A 24992-nucleotide genomic window follows, 5' to 3' on the forward strand; every position below is an offset into this window, starting at 1 on the left:
CATTTCTGAGTCTATAATACAAATGATAAAACGAAGTTGATTTGTTATGTTTATTTATGGTTTTATTATAATTTAATCTTTGTAAACTTGAGGTTTTTTTTTTTTCTTTGTCAGTTTGGTGTAAAATTTTATTTAGTGAGTTATAACACAGTTGTGTTTGGTATATTTTGGGTATATGTATTTTATTTGATATATTGAATCAAAATTAATCAATCTCACTTACTCAACTTTGTCTCTTGAATAACTAAAGTCCAAACTTCAATTCCACTACAGGGAAGAGATATTATTAAGTTTCTGAATATGATTAATTGTTAGTAGGTTAATGTTTCAATTATAGGTATCAGCATATGAAAGTGTTCCAAATTCCAGATAATGTCTTCATATATATAATGTAATGTTCAATCTATGAGGACATTAAAATGTTTTTATTTACTCAATGTATAAAATTTTATTTGAAAATATAAGCCTGAATTAAAGTATAGAGAAAATTAATGAATTTATAATAGGTTCTTTCCTGCTTTAATTTTTTCATCTAAATTTTGAAAGCTAAAATAAGTTATATTTTTTAATGCAGTGCTGGAAATGTACAGTAAGCTAAAAGAACAGATGAGTGCAAAAAGGTGAGTTGGTTTCTTTCCTGTTTTTAATAAGAATCTTTTATTTTTCTATTAAAGAAAGCATGGATAAACTTACTATAAATTATAGTGAGACATGTGAACTTTTGCTTTCTACCTTTATTCTTTTTTCATGCAGTTTGCCCATCAAAATCATCTAATAAAGCAATTCTTAGCCATTTATTTGTGGATCCTTGTCCTTTATAAGTGAAATCAAAGATTGATGATATTGTTGAAGGACAAATAGACAACTGAACAGGAATGAAAAAATATTGATTAGCTTCCATGTGAACATTGCTTATAATCAAAGGCTAAGTGTGTATAGTGGGACCACAGTGAAAGCAATATGGGTAGTTAAATTTTGACAATCTGAGCCACTGTAGATCATGTTCTGTTTTATAACACAAATGAACACATGACAAATGGAAAATCATTTGAAGTAGTTTATTGATTATCATTAGATGTAATGTTTAAAATGTTTTAAAAATGAACAATTTTAAAGTAATATAGAAAAATCAAAATAAATGAGAATATTCTACATTTGGAATAGGGAAATAATGGTTTCCTCTTAGTTTATTAATAATTGCTTAATTATCACAGTACATTATGTACAAATCTATACTCAAAGATCTGTGTATGTCCTGCTTTATAGTGCTAAACATTGAATTTTATTGGCGTTTACCAATTCATACTAATTAGTAGTTATTTTCTCCTTCTTAATACACAAACCATAAACTGTCCTGAAAGTCTTTTATTTATATATATATATGTATGTATGTGTATATATATATTCTCTTTCTCTACCAAAGTTGTACATCCTTATATTTTAAAGATCTAGATAATATAGTTCTATGTATTTATTGCAGAAAAACAGGCATCATCATCCCTGCTTTCCATTCACCATTCCTTCTTGCTAAGGGCAAAAACTTTTACCTCCTTTAAGGCATTATTTTTGTATTTACATTTATGTCTTTAAATAACTAACTTTTAACGTTTCTTCACTATTTTCCAGTTTGGAGCATTATATATTTTTTCAGTAACATCTGATATTTATATTCAGATTTCCCCATTTATGCCCCAGATGTCTTGTACCTTCATTTCCTCCCTGAAACATTGGTTGATATGTACTTTTTTGTCCCTTTAATCTAGAACAGTCTTCCTGCCTTTCTTTGTTTTTCATGAAAGGGTCCAGGGTCAGTTGTCTTGTCGACCAGGACATTTTGTATTTATTTAATTATTTTCTCATGATTAGATTCAGATTAACTGTTTTTGGTATGAGTATGACGTAAGTGATATTGTATCACTGTATGAAATCAAAAGGCATATACTGTTAGATTGTCTCTAGGTTATGCTAAATTTGATCATTTGATTAAGAGGATGTCTATCAGATCACTTGAAAAAGTATCTTTTTCTCTTTGCAATTACTAAATAATCTGTGGGGTGATATTTTGAGTCCTGTTTCCTTAACAACCTTTCACTCATTGGTTTTAGGATTCTTGCTTTAGATTTAAATTTTTTTTTTATTTTTAAGTAATCTCCATACCCAAGGTGGATCTCGATCTCATAACCCCAAGATCAAGAGTCACATGCTCCTCTGACTGAGCCAGCCAGGTGCCCCTCTTGCTTTAATCAGCTATTATATTTGGGGTTACAAAATGGTGAATTTATAATTCTGTCATTCCTTTGACATTTATTAGCTGTCTTTCTTAATATAAAGAAGAGCTTTTCTTTTTTTAAGCTCTTCCTTTTTATTTCCCTTTTCTTTTTATCTTCTTTATCTGATTATCACTATAGATTCATGGATTTTTTTTTTTTAATAAGTGTGTTATAATCTGTTTTCATTATTCTTTTTTATGCTCAAATTTTACTACATTTGGTTAGGGGAACCCCTCAAGCCAATTTCTGTGTCCTCATTTGTCGTTGAATACTTTCTTGGTTATCACACAATAATATGTTCCACGCTCACATTGTACTTTTCTTGCCCTAGACCTAGAAATAGCCATTTTCCAAGGTACCCTAACTCCTTTTAGTAACGGTATTTAGAAACAGACCTGCTTGCTAGGTGGGCTTACTAATAACTCCCACCCCAGACACTTCTCTCATGCCCTCTAGCCTTCCAGGGTTGTAACTGAGAAGTTTGAAGCCATTCTAATTTCTCATCTTTAGTTTGTAACCTACCTTTTTTTCTGTTTTAGAATCTTTTCTTGTGTGGTCTGTAATTTCCTGGTGATGTGCTTTGATATGGGCCTGTTTACTTCCATTGTGTTGGGTACTTGGTGAACCTGTCTGGAATTTAATCTGGAAACTGTTCTTTGATCTGATAATGTCTTTAAGATCTAGGAAATTTTTTTGAATTATTTATTTCTTTCTGTTTACTTGATTCCAGTACAGATAGTGATGTTTAATCTTCTAGACTGGTCCTCTGATTTTCTTTTCTCTTTAACAATTTTTATTTTTTTGACTCCTTGCTCTGCTTCTAGGATATTTCTTTATTTTTATCTTCCTAAAATAATGCTGATTTTATTTCATTTCTGCTCTCCGATTTTTAATTTCTAAGAACTTTTTTGATCTCCAAATATTTCTTTTCCTTCATTTTCTTTTTTTTTTTAAGGTAACTGTTCTTGATTTACTGTTAACAGTATTTTGTCTTCACCTCTGTGAGATTTTAGATGTATGTATTTATGTATCTCCTTGCATATAGTTTGTTTGCACTAAGTTTTCCCCCCAGTTTTTATTTATTTATTTATTTATTTATTTATTTATTTATTTATTTATTTATTTATTTATTTTTACTCTCTGACTTTGTTGGTAGGGGTGTTTCTCAGATGTCAGGTAATTCCTTGGTTGACTACTCATATTTAAGTGGTAGTGGACATAAGACGCCGATTGGAAGCTCTAGGTATGTGGGTGGGACTTGTTGATTGTGAGTTTATCTAGCTGGGCTGTTTAGTTGGTGAAGCTTTGGTGTTAATATCTGGAGGTATTTCTTCTGGGGCTGCTCAGATTCCCTAGAGGAGACTTGTCCTGTCTCCCGTCTCCTGTCTGGAAGGTAAAGACCTGACTGCCAGCATTCTGGGATCTGAGTTGGGGAAGAGGGCATTTAGTATATATTTAGGCTCTACTAATCCTCTTGTTTTCAGATCAGTACTATTGCCTTCAACCTTGGGTGGTCTCCCCACCCTATTCAGAGATTATCTGTTTTAGTCTCTTTAGTATTTTGCCAAAATGGGGAATGATTGTTGCTCAGATGACTGGAGTGGAGTTTGCTGCTTAAAAAGATTATCAACCAATATTCCTTACTTTAGCCCTCCTTTCACTCTCATTTCCATAAGTAGTGGGATTCCTATCAATTCTTGACATTTTAGATACTCTAGAGAATAAGTTTATTCTTGGTTTCTCAACTATTGGCTTAGAATTCAGTTTTCTCAGATCCGCTGAGTTTTGTTTGTTTGTTTGTTTGTTTTACCACATATCCGTCAGCTTTCCACATTCTAAAATTTTAATTTTACTGTTCTCTCTTCTCCTTTTCTCTTCATCTGTGTAGGCTTATGCTTTTAAAGAAAAATCTCATTTTATTGGAGTTTCAAGGAGTCAAGGTTAAAAAGCATGTTCAGGCTGCCGTCACACTAAATATTTAGGACCCCACTTCTGGTGCTCTGCCATATTTTTGTTAAGATAAATATTCATATGGGGTAATAAAATGAAGGGCATGGGCAGATGTTATTCCTGGTGATCATTAGAGGTTGCAAATTAGCAACCCACAGAGTCAAACTGGCCCACAGGTATATTTGGTTTGACTTGTAAAATGTAAAAAAAAAATGTTTTTTGTTAGTTAATATCACTTCACATTTGTTAAAATATCTGGATTTATATTCCACTGATTGCCAAATCTGAATCTCGAATCTCAAGCTTGGTTTTGACATCTCTGATTCTTGTTGAATCTTTTCACATGGACATTCCACTATCTCAAGTTAACATGTCTGAAACAGGCTTAAAATCTTTGCTTATTTCAGGGATTGGCCCCTTTTCTGTCAAATGTGTTGTAAAATATTTACTCTGTGGTGCAGTTTTTTATTTTTTAAGTTATTTGCTTAGCAATTTTTTAGACCCAAATACACAAATCATAAGTCTGTAGCTCCATGAATTTTTAAAAAGCGAATACACCTTTATAACCACCAAGATCAAGATTTGAACATTATTTCTATCCCAAAAACTTTTCTCATACTCTCTTCTGATCATTACCACCCAAACAAGATATAGAACATTTCCATCACCGCTTTATGCCCCTTCTCAGTCGATTCCTCCTTCCCTCCACAGATAACCATATTCTGATTTCTATCACATGTTCTCAGAATTTATATAAATGGAATCATAGAATGTATTTATTTTTCTTGTCTAGTATCTTTCACTCCAAATGTTTTGAGATTCATCTATGTTATTGCAAATACGAATTGTTTCTTTTCATTGCTGAGTAGTATTCAGTTCTAAGAAGTTTTTTATCTGTTTACCAGTTGGTGGGTATTTGGATTGTTTTCAGTTTGGAGGTATTATGAATAAGGCTGTCATAAAATTAGCAGACAAGTCTTTCTGTAGGCAGATGTTTATATTTCTCTTTAATATATGTGTAGGAGTAGAATTGCTGGGGTATAGTGTAGATGTAGGCTGCCTTTTTTTTTTTTTTTTTAAGATTTTATTTATTTATTTGTGAGAGAGAGAGAGAATGAGAGAGAACACATGAGAGGGGGGAGGGTCAGAGGGAGAAGCAGACTCCCTGCCGAGCAGGGAGCCCGATACGGGACTCGATCCTGGGACTCCAGGATCATGACCTGAGCCGAAGGCAGTCACTTAACCAACTGAGCCACCCAGGCGCCCTGTAGGCTGCCTTTTATAAGAGAACATTAAATAGTTTTCCAAAATGGTTGTACCATTTTATACTCCCATTGGCAGTGAGAATTTTAGATACTACACATCCTTTGCCAACATACAGTATTGTCATTCTGTTCTAGTTGAACCATTTTGGTACATGTAAAATGGTGGTTCCAAAATGCATTTCTCTGGTGACTGATGTTGAGGGCCTTTTCATTTGCTATTTGGCCATTTGTGTATTTTCTTTTGTAAAATGTCTGTCCAAGTCCTTTGCTTATAATTTTAGGTTTAGAGACACATTGAACAGAAAATACAGAGTTCCCATATACCTTCCTCTCCTCACAGTTTCATGCATGAGTGTAATACATTTCTTACAGTTCATGAACCAGTATTGACATGTTGTTAACTCCAGAGTTTTCAGTAGGGTTCACTCTTTTGTGTTGTACAGAGAGTTTTGACAAATGCATAATGTCATATCTACCATGACAGTATCATACAGAATAGCTTAACTGCCTAAAAAATCCCTTGTGCTTCATCTCTTTCCCCATCCCTTCCCCTCCCACCCCAACCACTGCCAATCATTGACCTTTTTACTGTTTCTTTTTTTTTTTTAAGATTTTGTTTATTTATTTGACAGAAAGAGAGACAGCGAGAGAGGGAACACAAGCAGGGGGAGTAGGAGAGGGAGAAGCAGGCTTCCCCGCGGAGCAGGGAGCCCGATGCGGGGCTCAATCCCAGGACCCTGGGATCATGACCTGAGCCGGAGGCAGACGCCTAACGACTGAGCCACCCAGGCGCCCCTTTTTACTGTTTCTATAGTTCTGCCTTTTTCAGAATGTCCTGTAGTTGGGATCATACAGTATATGTCATATTCAGACTAGCTTGTTCACTTAGCAATATGCATTTAAGGTTCCTCCATGTCTTTTTGTGGCTTGATAGCTCATTTCTTTTTATTGATGAATAATATTGCATTATATGGTTGTACCACAGTTTATATATCCATTCACCTGTTGAAGGACATCTTGGTTGCTTCTAATTTCTGGCAATTATGAATAATGCGGCTGTAAACATTTGTGTTCAGGTTTTTGTGTGGAATAACTTTTTAATTCATTTAGATAAATACCTAGTGGTACAGTTGCTAGATCATACAGAAAGACTATATTTAGCTTTTTTTTCTTTTTAAGATTTTATTTGTCAGAGAGAGAGAGAGAGTGCGCACAAGCAGGGGAAGGGGCAGGCAGAGGGAGAAGCAGGCTCCCTGCTGAGTGAGGGGCCCAATACAGGACTTGATCCCAGGACCCTGGGATCATGACCCAAGCTGAAGGCAGACCTGTAACCGAATGAGCCACCCAGGCATCCCTGGAAAGACTATATTTAGCTTTATAACAGACAGCCATATTGTCTATCAAAGTGGTTTTACTATTTTACACTCTCAGCAATAATAATGAATGAACGTTCTGTTGCTCCACACCCTCACCAGGATTTGGTATTGTCACCGTTTTGGATTTTAGCCATTCTAATAGATGTAGGTAATATCTCACTTTAATTTGCAATTTCCTATTGGCATGTGATGTTGAGCATTTTCTCATATGCTTATTTGCTATCTGTATATCTTCTTTGGTGAGCTATCTCTTCAGATATTTTGTGTGCTTTTAAATTTGGTTGGTGGTTTTCTTACTGCTGACTTTTAAGTGTTTTTTGTATAGTTTTTTTTTTTTTTTAAAGATTTTATTTATTTGAGATAGAGAGAATGAGAGACAGAGAGCATGAGAGGGAGGAGGGTCAGAGGGAGAAGCAGACTCCCTGCCGAGCAGGGAGCCCGATGCGGGACTCGATCCCGGGACTCCAGGATCATGACCTGAGCTGAAGGCAGTCGCTTAACCAACTGAGCCACCCAGGCGCCCTTTTGTATAGTTTATATACTAATTCTTTATCAGTTAAATGTTTTGAAAATATCTTCTCCCATTCTGTGGCTTGTCTTTTCATTCTCTTAACAGTGTCTTTTTAGAACAGAAAATTATTAATTTTAACGAAGTCCAGCTTACTAGTTTTTTCCCATAGATCATGCTTTGGTGGTGTTTCTGAAAATTCATTGCCAAACCCAAGGTCATTTAGATTTTCTCCTATGTTAATTTCTAGAGTTTTGTGTTTTACATTTATGTCTCTGACCCATTATGAGTTAATTTTTCTGAAATCCATTCATGAATATGGAATATCTGTCCATTTATTTAGATTTTCTTTGATTTCTTTAATCAGTTATGTGCTTTTCTTCATATAGATCTTGTATGTATTTAGTTAGATTTATACATAATTTGTTTTTTGGTGCTAAAGTAAATGGTATTGTGTTTTTAATTTCAAATCGGCAGTTGTTTCTTGCTGGTTTACAGAAAGGCGATTGACTTTGGTATGTTAACCTGGTATTCTTCAACCTTGCCATCATCACTTACTGTTCTGGGTGTTTTTTTAGTTGATTCTTTGGGATTTTCTTTTCTTTTTTTTTTAAAGATTTTATTTATTTATTTGACAGAGAGAGACACAGCGAGAGAGGGTACACAAGCAGGGGGAGTGGGAAAGGGAGAAGCAGGCTTCCCGCTGAGCAGGGAGCCCGATGCGGGGCTTGATCTCAGGACCCTGGGATCATGACCTGAGCCGAAGGCAGACACTTAACGACAGAGCCACCCAGGCGCCCCTATTCTTTGGAATTTTCTACATAGATAATAATGTTATCTGCAGACAAGCCTTTTCTTTCTTTCTTCCCAGTATGATTACCTTTTATTTCTTTTTCTTGTTTTATTGGATTAGCAATGAATATCAGTATGATCGTTAAATTAGAGTGATGATGAGGAACATCCTTGCCTGTTTCTGATCTCGTGGGGAAAAGCATTGTGTTTCTCATCATTAAGTATGATGTTAGTTTTATATGATTTTTATTCTTTTAAATTTGTTGATGTGTGTTTTATAGCCCAGAATATGGTCTATATTGGTGAATTTTCTTTTCTTTTTTTTTTTTTTAAAGATTTTATTTATTTGACAGAGAGATACAGCGAGAGAGGGAACACAAGCAGGGGGAGTGGGAGAGGGAGAAGCAGGCCTCCCGCAGAGCAGGGAGCCCGATGTGGGGCTCAATCCCAGGAACCTGGGATCATGACCTGAGCTGAAGGCAGACGCTTAACGACTGAGACACCCAGGCGCCCCTATATTGGTGAATTTTCTATGTGAGCTTGAAAAGAATATATATTCTGTTGTTGGATGAAAAGTATTCTATAAATGTCAGTTAAATCCAGTTGATTGATGGCGCTCTTCAGTTCAACCATATTCTTTTTTTTTTAAAGATTTTATTTATTTATTTGACAGAGACACAGCAAGAAAGGAAACACAAGCCGGGGGAGTGGGAGAGGGAGAAACAGGCTTCCCACTGAGCAGGGAGCTGGACGTGGGGCTCAATCTCAGAACTGTGGGTTCATGACCTGAGCCAAAGGCAGACGCTTAACGAATGAGCCACCCAGGCGCCCCAGTTCAAGCATATTCTTAACTGAATTTCTGCCTGCTGGATCTGTCAATTACTGTTAGAGGAGTTTTGAAGTCTTCAACTATATTAGTGAATTTGTCTGTTTTCCTTGCCGTTCTATCAGTTTTTGCCTCACATATTTTGATACTCTGTTATTAGTCACATACACATTAAGGATTGTTATGTCTTTTTAGAGATTAATTATTTTATCATTATATAATGCTTTTCTTTATCTCTCATAACTTTCCTTGCTCTGAAGTCTGCTTTATCTGAAATTAAAATAGCTACTCCAGCTTTTGATTGGTGTTAGCATAGTATATTTTCTCCATCCCTTAACTTTTAATCTCTCTGTTATGTTTAAAGTGGTTCCTTTTATACAACATATAGTTGGGTCTTGTGTTTGTTCTCCACCCAGAATCTTAGAACTTCTATAAGAAAATGTAGGAAGATATTTTCACATTACCTGGGGTAAGCAAAAATATTTTTTAGAAGGATCACAAAAAGCTACTATGCAGAATTGGAAATCGTGGACCTCAAATAAAAAATTTTATTCATCAGAATACACTTTTAAGAAAATTGATAGGCAAGGAGAAAACATATGCAAGATTTTTTTCTGACAGGACTCATAACCACAATATATAAAGAACTTTTACAAATTAATAAAAAGGAAAAAGAAAGAATAAAAATAAGGAACTTACAGTTTCTGATCTCACATGTAAAGAGCTTTGAAGCAATCACTCCTGTCTTTACAACAAGAAGAGAGCTAATCAAACTGAAAATAAAAAACCTTTTTTTAAAAAAGATTTTTTTTTTTATTTATTTGTCAGAAAGAGAGAGCACAAGCAGAGGGAGCAGCAGGCAGAGGGAGAAGCAAGCTCCCTGCTGAGGAAGGAGCCTGATGTGGGACTCGATCCCAGGACCCTGGGGTCATGACCTGAACCACAGGCAGATGCATAACCAATTGAGCAACCCAGGTGTCCCTAAAAAACCTTTTTTAGAGCCATTGGAGAAATGAGGTCATAGGGCAATCTGCTGCCCCTGGAATTGGAGAGACAGGCAAATAGAGACTATCACAGTTTACTGAGAGCAGAAGCCACTGCTGGACCTTGATAGGAATACTTAAAGGTTGAATGAGCATACTGGCTTCAGAGATAAAAAAAATTCCTGGGGGTACAGGAAGTCCACCACTCTTCTTATGAATTTTAGCATCAGGAGCCCTACCAGATTCTCAGAGTGAAGATCACAGAAAAATACCAACAGAGAAAGAAAAAAGTAATCAGTTTGAAATAAGCCCAGAGTGCTATATTCTTAGCAAAGCCAGCTGGCAAAATTTTGATATGAATCCCATTACTTTTACAGATGTTGAGCTATTAAGACTTTATTTCTTTTTGAGTCAGTTTTCTTATCTTATGTTTTGTCAAGGACTTGGACCACTTTATCTGAGTTGTTGAATTTATTGGCATAAACTTATTTATAATATTGTCCTATCATCCTTTTAATGTCTGTAGGACCTGTAGTAATGTTCATCTTTGTCAGTCCCAATATTAGTAATTTGTGGTTTTATTCCCTTGATTTATGTGACAGGAGGCTTATCAATTTTATGGATATTTTCAAAGATCTAATATTTGAGTTTGTTCTTTGATTTCTATCTATTTTTATTTATTTATTTTTACTTTTCAAAAATTATTTTTCACTTCACAATATATAATGTACATCTTTTCATGCAAATGGGTGAGATTCATGTTTGAAAAAGGGAAACTTGCAGCTTGTGGGCAGGGAAAACCCAATTTTATGCCAGTTACAAGTGAATCACCTAGAATAAAGCCACGCGAAAAGTTATAATTGATGGGGAAAGGTATATGAGAAAATACAACCTTCAGGTGGCAATACTTATATCAGGCAAAACAGAATTAAAGGCCGAACACATTAAATAGGATAAGGATGGTTCCGTCTCGCCTTCCAGTGCATAACCATCAATTTGTTGCGTACTCTTTTCATCTCTTCCATCTCCTCTGCTACCTTTATCATCTCCTCATTGCTTAAATTTCTGCCATGTATGTCCCCTCTAAATTGTGGGTGAGAGCGAGCCAGCCTCTCTTTAAAGCTTCCTTCTTCTAGCTTATGTTTTCCCACTCCACAAGGAGGCTGCTCCATGGGAGGGCTCTCTTCAAAAAGGTCCCTTCTAGAAAGGCGCTCCTGAGGAGGGCGCTCCTCAGACACCAGCATCTCGGGAAGGAGCTCGGGAAGGAGCTCCTCGGGAAAGAACTCCTCCTCCGAGGACTGCTCCTCGGAAGATGGTTCCTCTGGAGACTGTTTTTCAGGAGAGTGCTCCACAGGAGGCTGCTCGTCCTCCGTCTTGGGTGCGCTCTGTGGCTGTTCTTCATTTTCTTTTCAGGATTTTTCCATGTTCAGGATGGTCTGGACCTCTTCTGGCGGTTTGCTCTAGGCGTCCTCTCCTCAAGGCGCACCGCTGTGACCTGCAGACCTGCAGACTTCCTTCTGCTCTTCCCCTCAACCAAAGGGCAGGAGGCAGACCGTGTCTGGACAGGCAAAAAGGCTATTTTTATTTTTATTATTTGCATTGTTATACTTGGGATTTTATTTGTTCTTTTTCTGTTTTCACAAAGTAGAAATTTAGAACAATGATTTTATGCCTTTTTTAAAAAATTTTCAATCATTTATTGAAATGATTTGAACAGTAAGTATGCTGTGAAATAAGTGAATTTTAATTTAAAATGACTATAATTTCCCCTCAAAATGACTATAATTTCCTAGACATCAGTATATCAATGGAAGGAACAAACAAACAAAAGCTATAATGAAACTCAACTTCTATTGAAACATTTTCTCTAGGATAGGAAAATCAGTATATTTTAAAAAGCTTAAGTTGTACCCAAATACTATATATGTCACAATTGACTCTAAAATGACAAAAAAAATATTTTGGTTTTTTTTTTTTAGGCTTTTAAAAACATTTATTTATTTAAGTAATCTCTACACCTAACATGGGGCTTGAACTTATAACCCCGAGATCAGGAGTCACATGCTCTTCCAGCTGAGCCAGCCATATGCCTTTCTTTGGTATTACAAACATTTAAAGTTATAATTTTCCTCTGAGAACTACTTTAGGTGCAGTTTTGAAATGTTTTTTATTATCTTTTAGTTTAAAATATTTTATTTTCCTTTTTTTTTAAGATTTTATTTATTTGAGAGAAAGAGAGAGTGCAAGAATGGGGAGAGGAGCAGAGAGAGAGAGACAAGCAGACTCTGCACTGAGCCTGATATGGGGCTTGATCCCTATGCCCAGAGATCATGACCTGAGCTGAAATCAAGAGTCAGGTGCTTAACTGACTGAGCTACCCAGCTGCTCCTTAATTTTCCTTTTTTTAAAGGTTTGGTTTATTTACAAGTATATTCAATTTTCAAATATTTGGGGGACTTTTAGGATATGTTATAATCTTCATTATTAATTTCTAGTTTGATACTCTTGGATGAGTGAACATACTTTGTAGGAATTCAGACCTTTGACATTTATTGAGAATTGTTTAGTGACCCAGCATATCATCTGTCTTGGTGAATATTTCATGTGTACTTGAAGAGACTGTGTATTTTGCAGTTGTGGCTTTAGTGTTCTAGAAATACCAGTTAGGTCATGTTAGTGTTAGAGCAGTTCAGATTTTCTTTCTCCTTAGTGTTTTTTTTGCTGGCCAGTTCTATCAGGGGTAAGAGAGGGATGTAACGTTTTCTCCTCTTGTAGTTTGTCTACTTTCCCTTTAGTTCTTCAAATTTTCTTCTATATATTTCAAAGCTCTGTTATTAGATGCATTCATATTTATGATTGTTTTATATTCTTACTAACGTTGTGTCATGAAATGTCCTTCTGTATCTTTGGTAATATTCTGCGTCCTGAATTCAACTTTGCTGGTATTGATGTAGTCATTTTAGTTATTCTAGCTGGATGTTTCATGGTATATCTTTGACATCCTTTTACTTTTAACCCTACTCTTTATATTTAAAGTGTGTTTCTTATCAACAGCATATAGTTGGGTCTTAACTTTTTTTCATCCAGTGGGCAATCTCTACTTTGCAAATGGCATTTTAGACCTTTTTTTTTTTAACTTTTAAAAAGATTTATTTATTTATTTTAGAGAGAGAAAGTGGGAGAGGGGCAGATGGAGAGGGAGAGAGAGAATCACAAGCAGACTCCCCACTGAGTGCAGAGCCTACGTGGGGCTCAATCCCACGAATCTGAGATCATGACCTGAGCTGAAACCAGAAGCTGGACGCCCAACCAAATGAGTCACCCAGGCACCCCTAGACCATTTATATTTATGTAATTATTATTATGGTTGACTTTTCAATTAATTATCTTCTATTTGATGTATTTTTTCTTTCCTTCCTTTTCATGATTGAGGTTTTGTTTTGGGATATATATATTTATCTCTAACTCTATTCACTTACTAGGTATATATCTTTGTTTAACCTTTTATTGTCTGCTCTAGAGAGCACAGTATGCATTTTTAACTCACCACAGCTGACTTTCAAATAATGTTATTTTTTTTTTTAAAGATTTTATTTATTTATTTGACAGAGAGAGACAACGAGAGAGGGAACACAAGCAGGGGGAGTGGGAGAGGGAGAAGCAGGCCTCCCGTGGAGCAGGGAACCCGATGCGGGGCTCGATCCCAGGACCCTGGGATCATGACCCGAGCCGAAGGCAGACACTTAACGACTGAGCCACCCAGGCGCCCCTCAACTTAAGACAATTGTACTTATTCCCATCCTGTTTGTTGTGTTTTTGTTTTAATGTAATTTACTTGTAATACACACACACACACACACATAATTAAAACAGATTCTTTTATACTTATCCACTTAATTTTTCTGTTGCTCTTTTTTCCTTTTTTTGCAGATCCAGGGTTCTAAGTGGCATAATTGACTTTAACATGATAAATTTTGTTTAGTATTTATTATACTACACATCTGTCTGCTGAAGAAAATTTTCTTGCTTTGCCTCTCTGGAAACGTGTTTATTTTACTTCTATTTCTGAGCAATAGCTTGTATCAGTATGGAATTCTGGGTTTTCAGAGGGTCCCCTCCCCCCAACAATTTAAATATTACGTTTTTTTTTCATTTTCTGCTCTCCATTGTTTCTCTTCAGAAGTTCAGCTATCATTCTCATTGGTGTTACAAGATTTGCAATTAGGTCTTTTTTCCTCTGGCCTCCATATATTTTTTTTATAAGTTTGACTATGATGTGGTTAGGTTTATAGTTATATTGCTTGGGGGTTTGTTTAGCTTATTTTGAATCTGGGGTTGATAACTTTCATCAGTTTTGAAAATTTCAGGGCTCTTATCTCTTCAAATATTTCTTCACCATTATTTTCTCTCTCCCCTTTCTTTTGGGAACTCCAGTTACATGTATGTTAGATCATTTAATGTCGTCCATAATTTCTAAGAACTCCTCCTTTTCTCTCTTTTTTTGTTTCATGTTGGGTAATTTTTTGAACCTATCTTAAACTTTACTGAGCCTATTTCTTTTGATCTCAGACACTATTCGTCCTATCTTTATTCTTTGTGTGTTTGTGTGTATGTTTCAATTTGCAAAATATCTGTTCAGTTGTCTTCACATTCATGGATCATTTTTTCTTCTGCATCTAGTCTGCTCTTAAGCCCATTGAAAGAGTTCTTTATTCTGATATTTTATTTTCAGCTTTTTCATTTGATTCTTTGTTGTAATTTGTTTTTCCACTAAAATTTCCCATCTCTTAATGCATATTAACTTCTCTTTCTTCCTAGAGTCTATAACATTATAATAGTTAAAGTTTTCATCTGTTAATTCCAAGGTCTAGGCCACCTGTATATATGCTTCCATTGACTTTTACTTTTGGATCACATTTTTATGCTTATTTATGTATCTTGTAATTTTTTCTTATATGCAGGACACTGTGTTTAGAATAGTAGAGACTGAAGTAACCACTTCTATGATAGTTCAAACTTTGGTGAATTGGAAATGCTCAAGGGAAGGCAAATGAAATAAGAACAGTGACATAATTTGTACCCTATGGGCCAGAGAACCATTATAGTAGTCACATGTTTTCCATTTAGGGATGACACATAATTTTTTAAAAAATGTCTCATATTTATAAAAGCAGGCATCTTGGTAGAGGTTTTGATATAGGGAGAAATTTACTTTAGTCTTATTTATAAAAAATAAAAAATCAGATACTTAAAATCCCAATTATGAGGACATCATCACATTTTTCCTTACAAGTAGGATATTAATCTGTTCTAGAATAATTTTAGTTAAAGATAGTTTCCATGATATGTTTTTAAATAAGATATGAGCATACAGACCTGGAAATGTTGTAGATATATGACTGGATGTAACTGGGGCCAAATTGAGGTCATTAGTACATGGTAGTATCAGATGGTGCTTTTTATTTTTCCCTTTATAGTTTTGTATTTTTCCAGTGGTTATGGATGACTGCTACAATTTTTTAAAAATAGCATGATATATACCAAAAGAGAATGGTAATCCATTGTGGAAATTTTGCTTGCATTTAGGAATATAAAGCTTAGGAGATTTGTGGGTAAATTTTAGAAAGATTCAGGGTCTGGTCTCTGGTTTCTGTTCTCTGCCTAAGAATATAGCCTTGCTGTGTTTCTTAGCTTGAGTTTCCTAGAAAGCAAAGCCTGAGTTATAACCTTATTGTTTACTACTTTTTTTGGACTATAATCCTACGGAAGCTGAGAAGCAGAGTTGAGTGAAAGGGAAATGAGTTAGCGAACTTGGGAGAGCAATATGAAGTTGAGTTACTGAGTTAGGCAGTGATGCTTAATGTTGATCAATTTCAAAGAACTTTTGGGAGTTCTATATATTATTGTAAATTCAGGACATTTCATCTAGGAGGAGGAAAGAGGAATTTATCTTCTGACCTACTTTTCTCATTAGTTAAGGATTCAGCCCACTGGCATTAACTGCTCACATTTCTTGGTTGTGTTGTGTGGGGGTGCTAGGAAGGCTTCATGGTTCAGTGACATGGGAATCCTGGGATGGGAGGTGAGAGGTATAGAAGCATGAAGGAAAGCACAGTTGTGTTATGAAGTCATTTGATTGTGTCTTTGGATGTTGCAAAAACTCCTGGTAATACTTTCATTTAGCCTCTATCACTTTATGACTTCAAATACATTGTAGGCATTACCATGAATTTTCAGAAAGCCTATCTGTTGTGGAGATAATACTTTTGGAGTATACCTAATTCACATCAAATCAGGAAATACGGGCAGGATCAAAATAGGGCAGGGTCAAAATTTGACTATTGACTGACCTATTGTATATAAAATGTTATTTTACTCAGAAAAGATACTATTCATCATTTTACTTCATTTAAATTTATAATGTCTTAGGTATTATCAAAGTCATTGTAATGACATCTCTCTCCCACCCATTTTATCACCTAAATATGTTCATTTCTGACCAAATGTATATTTTATTTGTTTATAACAATTCTAATGATTTTAGATAACAAAGATAAAATTTAGGCATCGAATTTTTAAAATAGTGATAGATTTTGTGACAGGTTGCAAAATATGCTCTATCTTTGGGAATATAGGCTAGAGAATCAGTAAATATCTTTAAATAGCTTTGAATTTACAGTCTTTCAAATTACCTGTGTATTACTTTTTTTGTTCTCTAGATCATGCCTTTTCTCATTTTTAATATCCAAATCAGTGGGAAAGTATAGAATATTATTTGATTAATTTAAAAAATTCTTCTACCTACTTTCAGCAGATTTTGGTGGTGAATATTATTGTAGGAAACTGATAGTTATGGTTTTTCTGCCAGTTAATTATAGTATCTTGGCCAAATTGTGTACTCTTTGTGTTTCAGTTTTTCATCTGTAGAGTATTAATAGTGATATCTGCCATACACATCTACCTCATAGAAGTCTAGAGAAAATCAAAGTATGTATATGAAAGTACATGTCAATTTTTCTATGGCATAGGCTATATTTTACTAATTAACTGCAATCCACCATGTCATTCAGTATGTATTTGTTGAGTTGAGAATAAATCACTGTGGTTTTTCACTTGGTTTTTTGATACTTAATATTATTTCTAAGTGCTTTAAATAGTGTAAAATTTTCAAAAAGATGTCCTTAAAACACATTTTACTTTAAGTTGAATTAAATCTGTACTTTTTTGATGTGATGGTATGTGGATGGGAGAGAGATTATGAAAACACATATCAATAACTATTATAATTAAAAATTTCAGAAATATTGTGCATATACCTTTAAGATATTGTGATGACAAGTGCCTGAGTGGCTCATTCAGTTAAGCGTCTGTCTGCCTTTGGCTTAGGTCATGATCCTGGAGTCCTGGAATCGAGCCCCACAGCAAGATCCCTGCTCAGTGGGGGGAGTCTGTTTCTCCCTCTTTCTCTGCTCCCCACCCCCGCGTGTGCTCTCTCTCTCTCTAATGAATAAATAAAATCTTAAAAAAAAAGATATTGTGATGAGATTTAGGTTGTTACAGATGTTACATATTTAAGTGAAATGAAATAAGGAAACTGTATGTTAGTATAAGTCATGACTTTTCAACCTGCAATCTTGTTCATGTGGTTTATAGTTTATGCTTAGTAAATAGAAATAAATGGTAATTTTACTTATTTTAACTGTGCCCCTTTTGATTGGAGTGTTGGACTAATTATTTTAACTTGAAAATTAATGTAATAACTTTTTATGGAGTTTTCTTCTTAACCTTTCACAGGTATTATTCTGCTCTAAAAACTATGGAACAATTAGAGAATGTTTTTTTTCCCCGAGTTAGTCAATACCGGTTTTGTCAGCTAATGATAGAAAATCTTCCTAAACTCCGTGAGGATATTAAAGAAATCTCCATGTCTGATCTCAAAGACTTTTTGGAAAGCATTCGAAAACATTCTGACAAAATAGGTGAAACAGCAATGAAACAGGTGAGATTAAAAAGGAAAATTTTAATGTTATTCAGTAGTCTAATTAGAGAATATATCCAGAGTTTACTTGTTTTTAGTTACATAAAATGCTTATTTTTGTTTAGTTTTATCCTTTTCGTATCTTTCCTGAACTTTGTTTAGAATGGATTTAATCAACATTTTCTTTTGGTTTGCAGCTATTCCATATTTAAGTTAGGTCAGTCTAACTTGACTCACGAGCCTGTCTCTTGGGAATCATCCCAAGTATGTGGTAATTCATTAACTTGTGCCGGCAGGCGAATTTGATGTAAAATTAGATGAACCGTGGCAGCCACAGAGGCAAATGGGATTCCTTTTATCCTAAGGTTCTAAATTGTTCTCTTTAAAAGTATTATCTTTGAATTAACAACTTCTACAGCTCAATAATAAAAAGAAAACAGTGGACAAGATTTGGCAGTTGTAAAGTTAATGTACCTACTTTTTGAATCATCAGTTCTTCTCCTAGATAATTCCAATGAGAAATGAAGAAAACATATCCTTGTGATGTTCATACCAGCTTTGTTCACAGCTAGCCCAAAACTAGAAACAACCCAAATGGACATCAAAAGGGGATGGATACACAAATTGTGCTGTATAAAAACACAATGGAATATTACTTAGCAATAAAAAGGAATGAAATTACTGATATGTACAACAACAAATATTAATCTCCCAGGCATTATGCTGAGCTACAGAAGCTGGACACAAAAAAAGCACAGATTGTGTCACTCCATTTATATTGCAATTCTAAAGCAGGCGAAACTAATTAGGTGAAAAAAATCAGAGCAGTGCTTACCTCTGGGTGGGCTAATTGCCTGGGAAGGGACACAAAAGGACTTTCTGAGGAGATAGAAATGTTCTGTCTCCCACTTGTCAAAATTGTACAGTTAAGATCTGTACATTTCAATGTATATAAATCTGACCTCAAAGTTGTAAAAAATAAAAAATAATTGGTTTGTGTATAGTGTGTGTGTGTGTGTGTGTATGTGTGGAGTGAGTGGGTAAAGTATATAGATGAAACAAGAATGTATAAATATTAATTGTTGAAGGTAGGTGATGAGTACTTGGGATTTTGTTATATTAATCTGTATTTGAAATTTTTAGTAATAAAAAGTTTTAAAATGATTATAACTTAAAATTTCTGAGTTAGTTAAAATTCCCAATAATCACAGTGTCATAGAAATAAAACAGTGCTCAACATGCTTTCTAACCCCTAATTTTTTTTCTCAAGTATTAGAAACTGCTTTAGAGACGCTTCAGGTATGGCAGGGTGGGGCAGAGGGATATGGGCTGGGTGGGCCCTGAGTGGGAAGCTATAGAGGGTACCGCAGGCATGACCTTCTCTTCCTTCTCCAGCCAGGGCTTCCTGAGAAGATTTTATTTTATTTTATTTTGCTTTATTTTCTAATTAAAGAAATGTATTTGTATCAGACTGTTGTCACAACAGAGGAAACTAAAATTCAGTATATGAACTTCCTCCCTACTTGAACTTTTTAAAGAATTATCTATAAATCAGATAATCTCCATTATATTTCTATTAATTGTTTCAGCTTTATTCTATGTTAATTTGTTTAATAGATTTAATAAATTTGTTTAGTAAATTGTTTACCTTGAGGATGTATAGATTTTGAAAATTCTTTATCAGGATCATTTTACTTTAATAATAAATGAAAACCGTATGTAATAATGTAGGACTTGTACAATAATGTTTTTTAAAGTTGCTTTTTTTTAAAGAATTTCCTGTTAACTGTTGCTTATCAGTAGGTGGACTGTAGCAGATTCAGTCTTCAAATTATTATTATTATTATTATTTTTAAAGATTTTCTATTTATTTATTTGACAGAGACACAGCGAGAGAGGGAACACAAGCAGGGGGAGTGGGAGAGGGAGAAGCAGGCTTCCCGCGGAGCAGGGAGCCCAATGCGGGGCTCGATCCCAGAACCCTGGGATCATGACCTGAGCCGAAGGCAGGCGCTTAACGACTGAGCCACCCAGGCGCCCCAGTCTTCAAATTATTTTTGATATTATCTTTTGTTCAGATTAAATACTTGGTTGATAAAACAATATATTTATTTGCTGTAAATATACAGAAGCTACAAAAGAGAACGAAACCCAAATTTATTTCCTGTCTTTTCTTTGGAAGCTAGGCCTGAGGCCATTTTCCCTATCTTTGGAATGATGGAAATATGGTTAGCTGTGGGCAGGAGCATAGGAAAAGAAATGGTAGAAGTGTTGGCCAGGAGATTCGAGTTAGAATTTCAGATTAGTAAGATGGAAAAGATAAAGCCTAAGTTAAGTATAAGAGAATAAAATTTGAAGCCAGTGTTCAGAAGAATCCAGAGATTCTGAATCTAGAGACTGTCATTATCTCAGAGAACTATGTAGGTTAGGAAAGCCCTAGGAAAGTAGAACCAAGAGTGGATATTATCTCACTGTTAAGGTATAATGAAGTGTGGGATTTAATAGCTTTTCTCTAAAGTGATCATCTTTCTCCTCCATTGTTGACCTTCAAGGTACTAACAGGACTGATGCAATCAGGGGAGCCTCTGATTCTTCTTGTAGCACCTCCCGTATCGTCTCAGGATACTAAGTCTTTCTTACTGCCTCTGATTAGTGAGTGTTTTTCTGCACTGGAGAGTTATGCAACATTATATTCTTGTCTTCAGCATTACAGTGTTTTCAGTACTTTTTCTCCTAAGTCTAGACAAGGAGTTTTATGTATGCCATGAGGATAAAAAACACAATCACTTGGTAAGGTTTTTTCAGCACAAGGATGTAAACGATAGTTTAAGAGTTCATGTTCTATTATACAATCTGTTTCATTGTTAAACTTATCTTCTCTGACTTGTTTTTCATAGACCAGTTTTGGACTTTCTGCCTAGGCCATCCACCAGGTCATGGGCCCTGGGATTTGAGGTTTATGAGAATTTCCTGCTGAAAGGGAATAGACTTCCTAGTTTACTACCGTTATTTTCTTGTAAAAAGAATCAAGCTCCCTACCTCTGCAACTGAAACAGAACTTCATCACAGAAACCTTTTCTAAGCATGTCTTAATTCCATTATCTCATGTCCCATTTGTGGATTTACTTGTTATATATTCTCTTGAATATCCTGTAGGCCCATCAAACCTAGCATTTCTAAAAGTAAACTCACTATCTTCTTACAAAATCTATTTTTCCTATATTTCTTATGTCACGTAGTAATATGTCCTACTTTCATAAGCCAGAAACTGGGGAGTACTTTAGACTTTTCAGGAGTATTTATATTCTTTATGTAATTTTTTTCTAAGTCCTACTTAGTAACTATCAATTTTGCTTCTCAGTATCTGTAGATTCTGTATCCTTCTCTCTACATACCTGGACTGTTGTTATATCAAATTAATTATTCTCCTTATCTCTAGTCTTTTCTCCACTTATTATTCTAAAATGCAAGTATGACCACTTTCTCTTCATGAAAGAGAAAGTTCTCTGAGTCCTACATAGTTCTCTGAGATAATGACAGTCTCTAGATTCAGAATCTCTGGATTCTTCTGAACACTGGCTTCAAATTTTATTCTCTTATACTTAACTTAGGCTTTATCTTTTCCATCTTACTAATCTGAAATTCTAACTCGAATCTCCTGGCCAACACTTCTACCATTTCTTTTCCTATGCTCCTGCCCACAGCTAACCATATTTCCATGTGACCCTTTACCTAAATCTAAATTCTTCAGTATGAAACAAAAGCCTCATCTCCTGATACTTCTTCCTGTGATATAACAGTATTGGATCTCTTACAAATTTTTGAATACACAATTTGTTTCCTCTACCTAGAATGCTTTCCATTTTCCCAAATTTCACGTCTGAAGAATTCCTGCTTTTTTTCCCAAAAGCTGGCTTAAGCATCACCTTGTCTGTGGAATCTGTTTTCCTCTGTCTCACTCCTGCCAGCAAGAGATGGTCACTTCCTCCTTGGTGTATATATCCCTTATACTTTTCACACTATAATTGTTTATTTTGTATCCTTAACTAGACAGTGAGTTTGGGGGTTTTTTTAAAGATTTTTTTTTTTTGAGAGAGAGAGAGAGCACATGCGCACACATGAGCAGGGGAGAGGGGCAGACGGAGAGGGAGAAGCAGACTCCCTGCTTATCAGGGAGCCTGGTGCTGGGCTCTATCCCAGGACCCTGAGATCATGACCTGAGCAGAAGACAGATGCTTAACTGACTGAGCAACCCAGGTGGCTCACCCTAGACAGTGAGTTTTTTAAGTGAGGGATTATATCCTATTTATTTTTACCTTCTTGGGATCTAGTACCATGCCTAAAATGAGTGGCACAAAAAGTTATTTTTTTGAAGGATCTTAGAGTTGAGTCTTAGCTTCTCCAGGGAGAATTTTTTAAAGTAAAAAAACAGGCTTGTACTTGTAGTGTTTTTTGTTTTTTGTTTTTTCCCCTCTTTCTTGTGAGAGATGAATGCACTATGAGTAGTCTGATGTTTAATTAACAATTAAATACCTAAAATTCATAGTCTCAGTTCACATTTTCCATATTGTATTTTCTGGCACACATTTTAATAATGTCCTTTAGGGGAAAACAGGAGACTAAATGGTCAAATAAGTTTTGGAAATCCGGGTTCAAGTTAAGTATATTCCTTTAGTTATGAATTGCAAATCTATAAAGGGGATACAATATATAATGTGTATTTAACTAACTTGAGCATAGAACCTTTTTTCAAGAAATACTTGTAGAGGGACGCCTGGGTGGCTCAGTTGGGTAAGCAACTGCCTTCGGCTCGGGTCATGATCCTGGAGTCCCGGGATCAAGTCCTGCATCAGGCTCCCTGCTCAGCCGGGAGTCTGCTTCTCCCTCTGACCCTCCCCCCCCTCATGTGCTCTCTCTCTCTCATTCTCTCTCTCAAATAAATAAATAAAATCTTTAAAAAAAAAAAAGAAATACTTGTAGATACTGTGTGAAATGTTAGTTTTGTACATACCACAGTTTGGAAGCAATGCTTTTAAAGAATGATTTAAACTCTGAAAACAGAAAATCATTGACAAAGTTTGGACAGCTTGATACTATAGTTCCTTCTGTGGGGTTAGTGGACATTTCATAGAGTTGGGATTTTGGCCAAAGAGTGAATCAGTCCCTCCCACCAACACACACATATGCCGACTCAGGAGGTAAATGGTCCCATGTAACTTCAGGGCTTCAGAAAATTAAAAATTTTTTTCACTACTGATAATCACTGAAGTTAAGGCAGGATGTTTTATGTACATTCATGCATATATCATATCTTTTTAATTTTTCTGGTATTTTAAATTTTATGTAGCTGGTTTTTCACTTAAAAAGGAATTAGTGGTACTTCTTTTTTAAAACTGACAATATTCCAAACCAAAGGTCATGAAAATAATTGGATCGTTATTTAACTTGACTCACTGAAATGAAGAGGAGTATACTCTTTGGTAATTGGTATAAAGCTAACTCTAGGATGGGAAACAAAGTCTAAACAATGGAACTATTAGATATGGACTTTATAATTAGCATAGTTAAGGGGCGCCTGGGTGGCTCAGTCGTTAAGCGTCTGCCTTTGGCTCAGGTCATGATCCCAGGATCCTGGGATCGAGCCCTGCGTGGGGCTCCCTGCTCTGCGGGAGGCCTGCTTCTCCCTCTCCCACTCCCCCTGCTTGTATTCCCTCTCTCGCTGTGTCTCTCTGTCAAATAAATAAATAAAATAAAATAAAAATTAGCATAGTCAAGGAATTATAAGACAAGATGGAGAATTTTGGCAGATCATTGGAAACCATAAAGCAAACCATCTGTGAATTCTAGAACTGAAAATACGTTACAAATTAAGAACTCAGTGTGTTGTTGGCAAGACAGATTAGACAGAGCTGAAGAGAGAGTTAATGAACCAGAAGTAGGTCAGAGGAAAATACCCAAATTGAGGCTCAGAGAGACAAAAGGATGTAAAGTAAAGAGTTTAAAGACCTATAAGATGGGAAGATTTAACAGATGTGTAATCGTAGTCCAGAAAGGAGAAGAAAGAGTGATGGACATAAATAATATAGCAGACCTTGAAGCCATGGATTCAAAAAGTGCTGTGAATTCTAAGCAGGAGAAATGCAAAAATCCCATACTTAGGCATATAATAGTAAAATATTAGAAAGATAAAAGAAGAAAAATCTTCAAAGCAGCCAGAGGGAAAATTTTATTGCCTTCAAAAGAGTAATAATAATACTAATCTTTAGCTGACTTCTCAGCAGAATTAATGGAAGCCAAAAGACAGTGAGCTAATATCTAAAGTGCTGATAAACCTTATCTGTCAACCTAGAATTGTTTACCCACCAAAAATTTCTTTTAGAAATGGAGGTGAAATGGGAGTGCCTGGCTGGCTCAGTTGATAGAACATGTGACTCTCGATCTTGGAGTCAGGAGTTTGAGCCCCATGTTGTGGGTAGAGTATACTTTTAAAAAAAAAGATGAAGGTGAAATGAAGATATTTTTTCAGATAAACAAAAACCTAGAGGATTTATTTCTAGTAGACCTACAAAAAAGAAATATTATTTTCAGACAGAAAGAAAATTATCCCAGTTAGAAACCCAGAGGTGTAGCAAATAAACAGAAAGGGCAACTATTTTGGGTAAAATTGCATATGTTATGTTGGCTGTATAAAACAAAAACATCTTATGGGGTTTACGTATTTATAGAATTAACAGTGCAGGGGCGCCTGGGTGGCTCAGTTGTTGAGCGTCTGCCTTTGGCTCGGGTCATGATCCCAGGGTCCTGGGATTGAGCCCCACATCGGGCTCCCTGCTTGGCAGGAAGCCTGCTTCTCCCTCTCCCACTTCCCCTGCTTGTGTTCCCTCTCTCACTGTGTCTCTCTCTTTGTCAAATAAATAAAGTCTTAAAAAAAAAAAAGAATTAACAGTGCAAAACAACAACCATATATAAGTTAGGAGGGGAATTGATAGGGGGTTGAAAATCTCTACTAAATTGTTCTATTTATAGGAGACATACCTTACATAT

General features: G+C 35.4%; 1 protein-coding gene across 4 annotated transcripts in view; it reads left to right on the plus strand.

The window, feature by feature from the left end:
• The window catches only part of EXOC6 (exocyst complex component 6), a 230351-nt gene that overhangs the window by 55089 nt on the left and 150270 nt on the right, over window positions 1-24992 (plus strand). For 2 of the 4 annotated variants that reach the window (XM_035025176.1, XM_035025192.1), the window contains exons 5-7: window positions 575-620; window positions 11384-11536; window positions 17765-17969. In XM_035025176.1, coding sequence (XP_034881067.1) covers window positions 575-620; window positions 11384-11536; window positions 17765-17969 — 404 coding nt within the window. The remainder of the gene's footprint in view (window positions 1-574; window positions 621-11383; window positions 11537-17764; window positions 17970-24992) is intronic. The other 2 variants (XM_035025185.1, XM_035025198.1) reach the window with 1 other exon arrangement.

Source organism: Mirounga leonina, unplaced genomic scaffold (genome assembly GCF_011800145.1).
Source record: "Mirounga leonina isolate KUSES-001 unplaced genomic scaffold, KU_Mleo_1.0 Mir_114, whole genome shotgun sequence".
NCBI lineage: Eukaryota > Metazoa > Chordata > Mammalia > Carnivora > Phocidae > Mirounga > Mirounga leonina.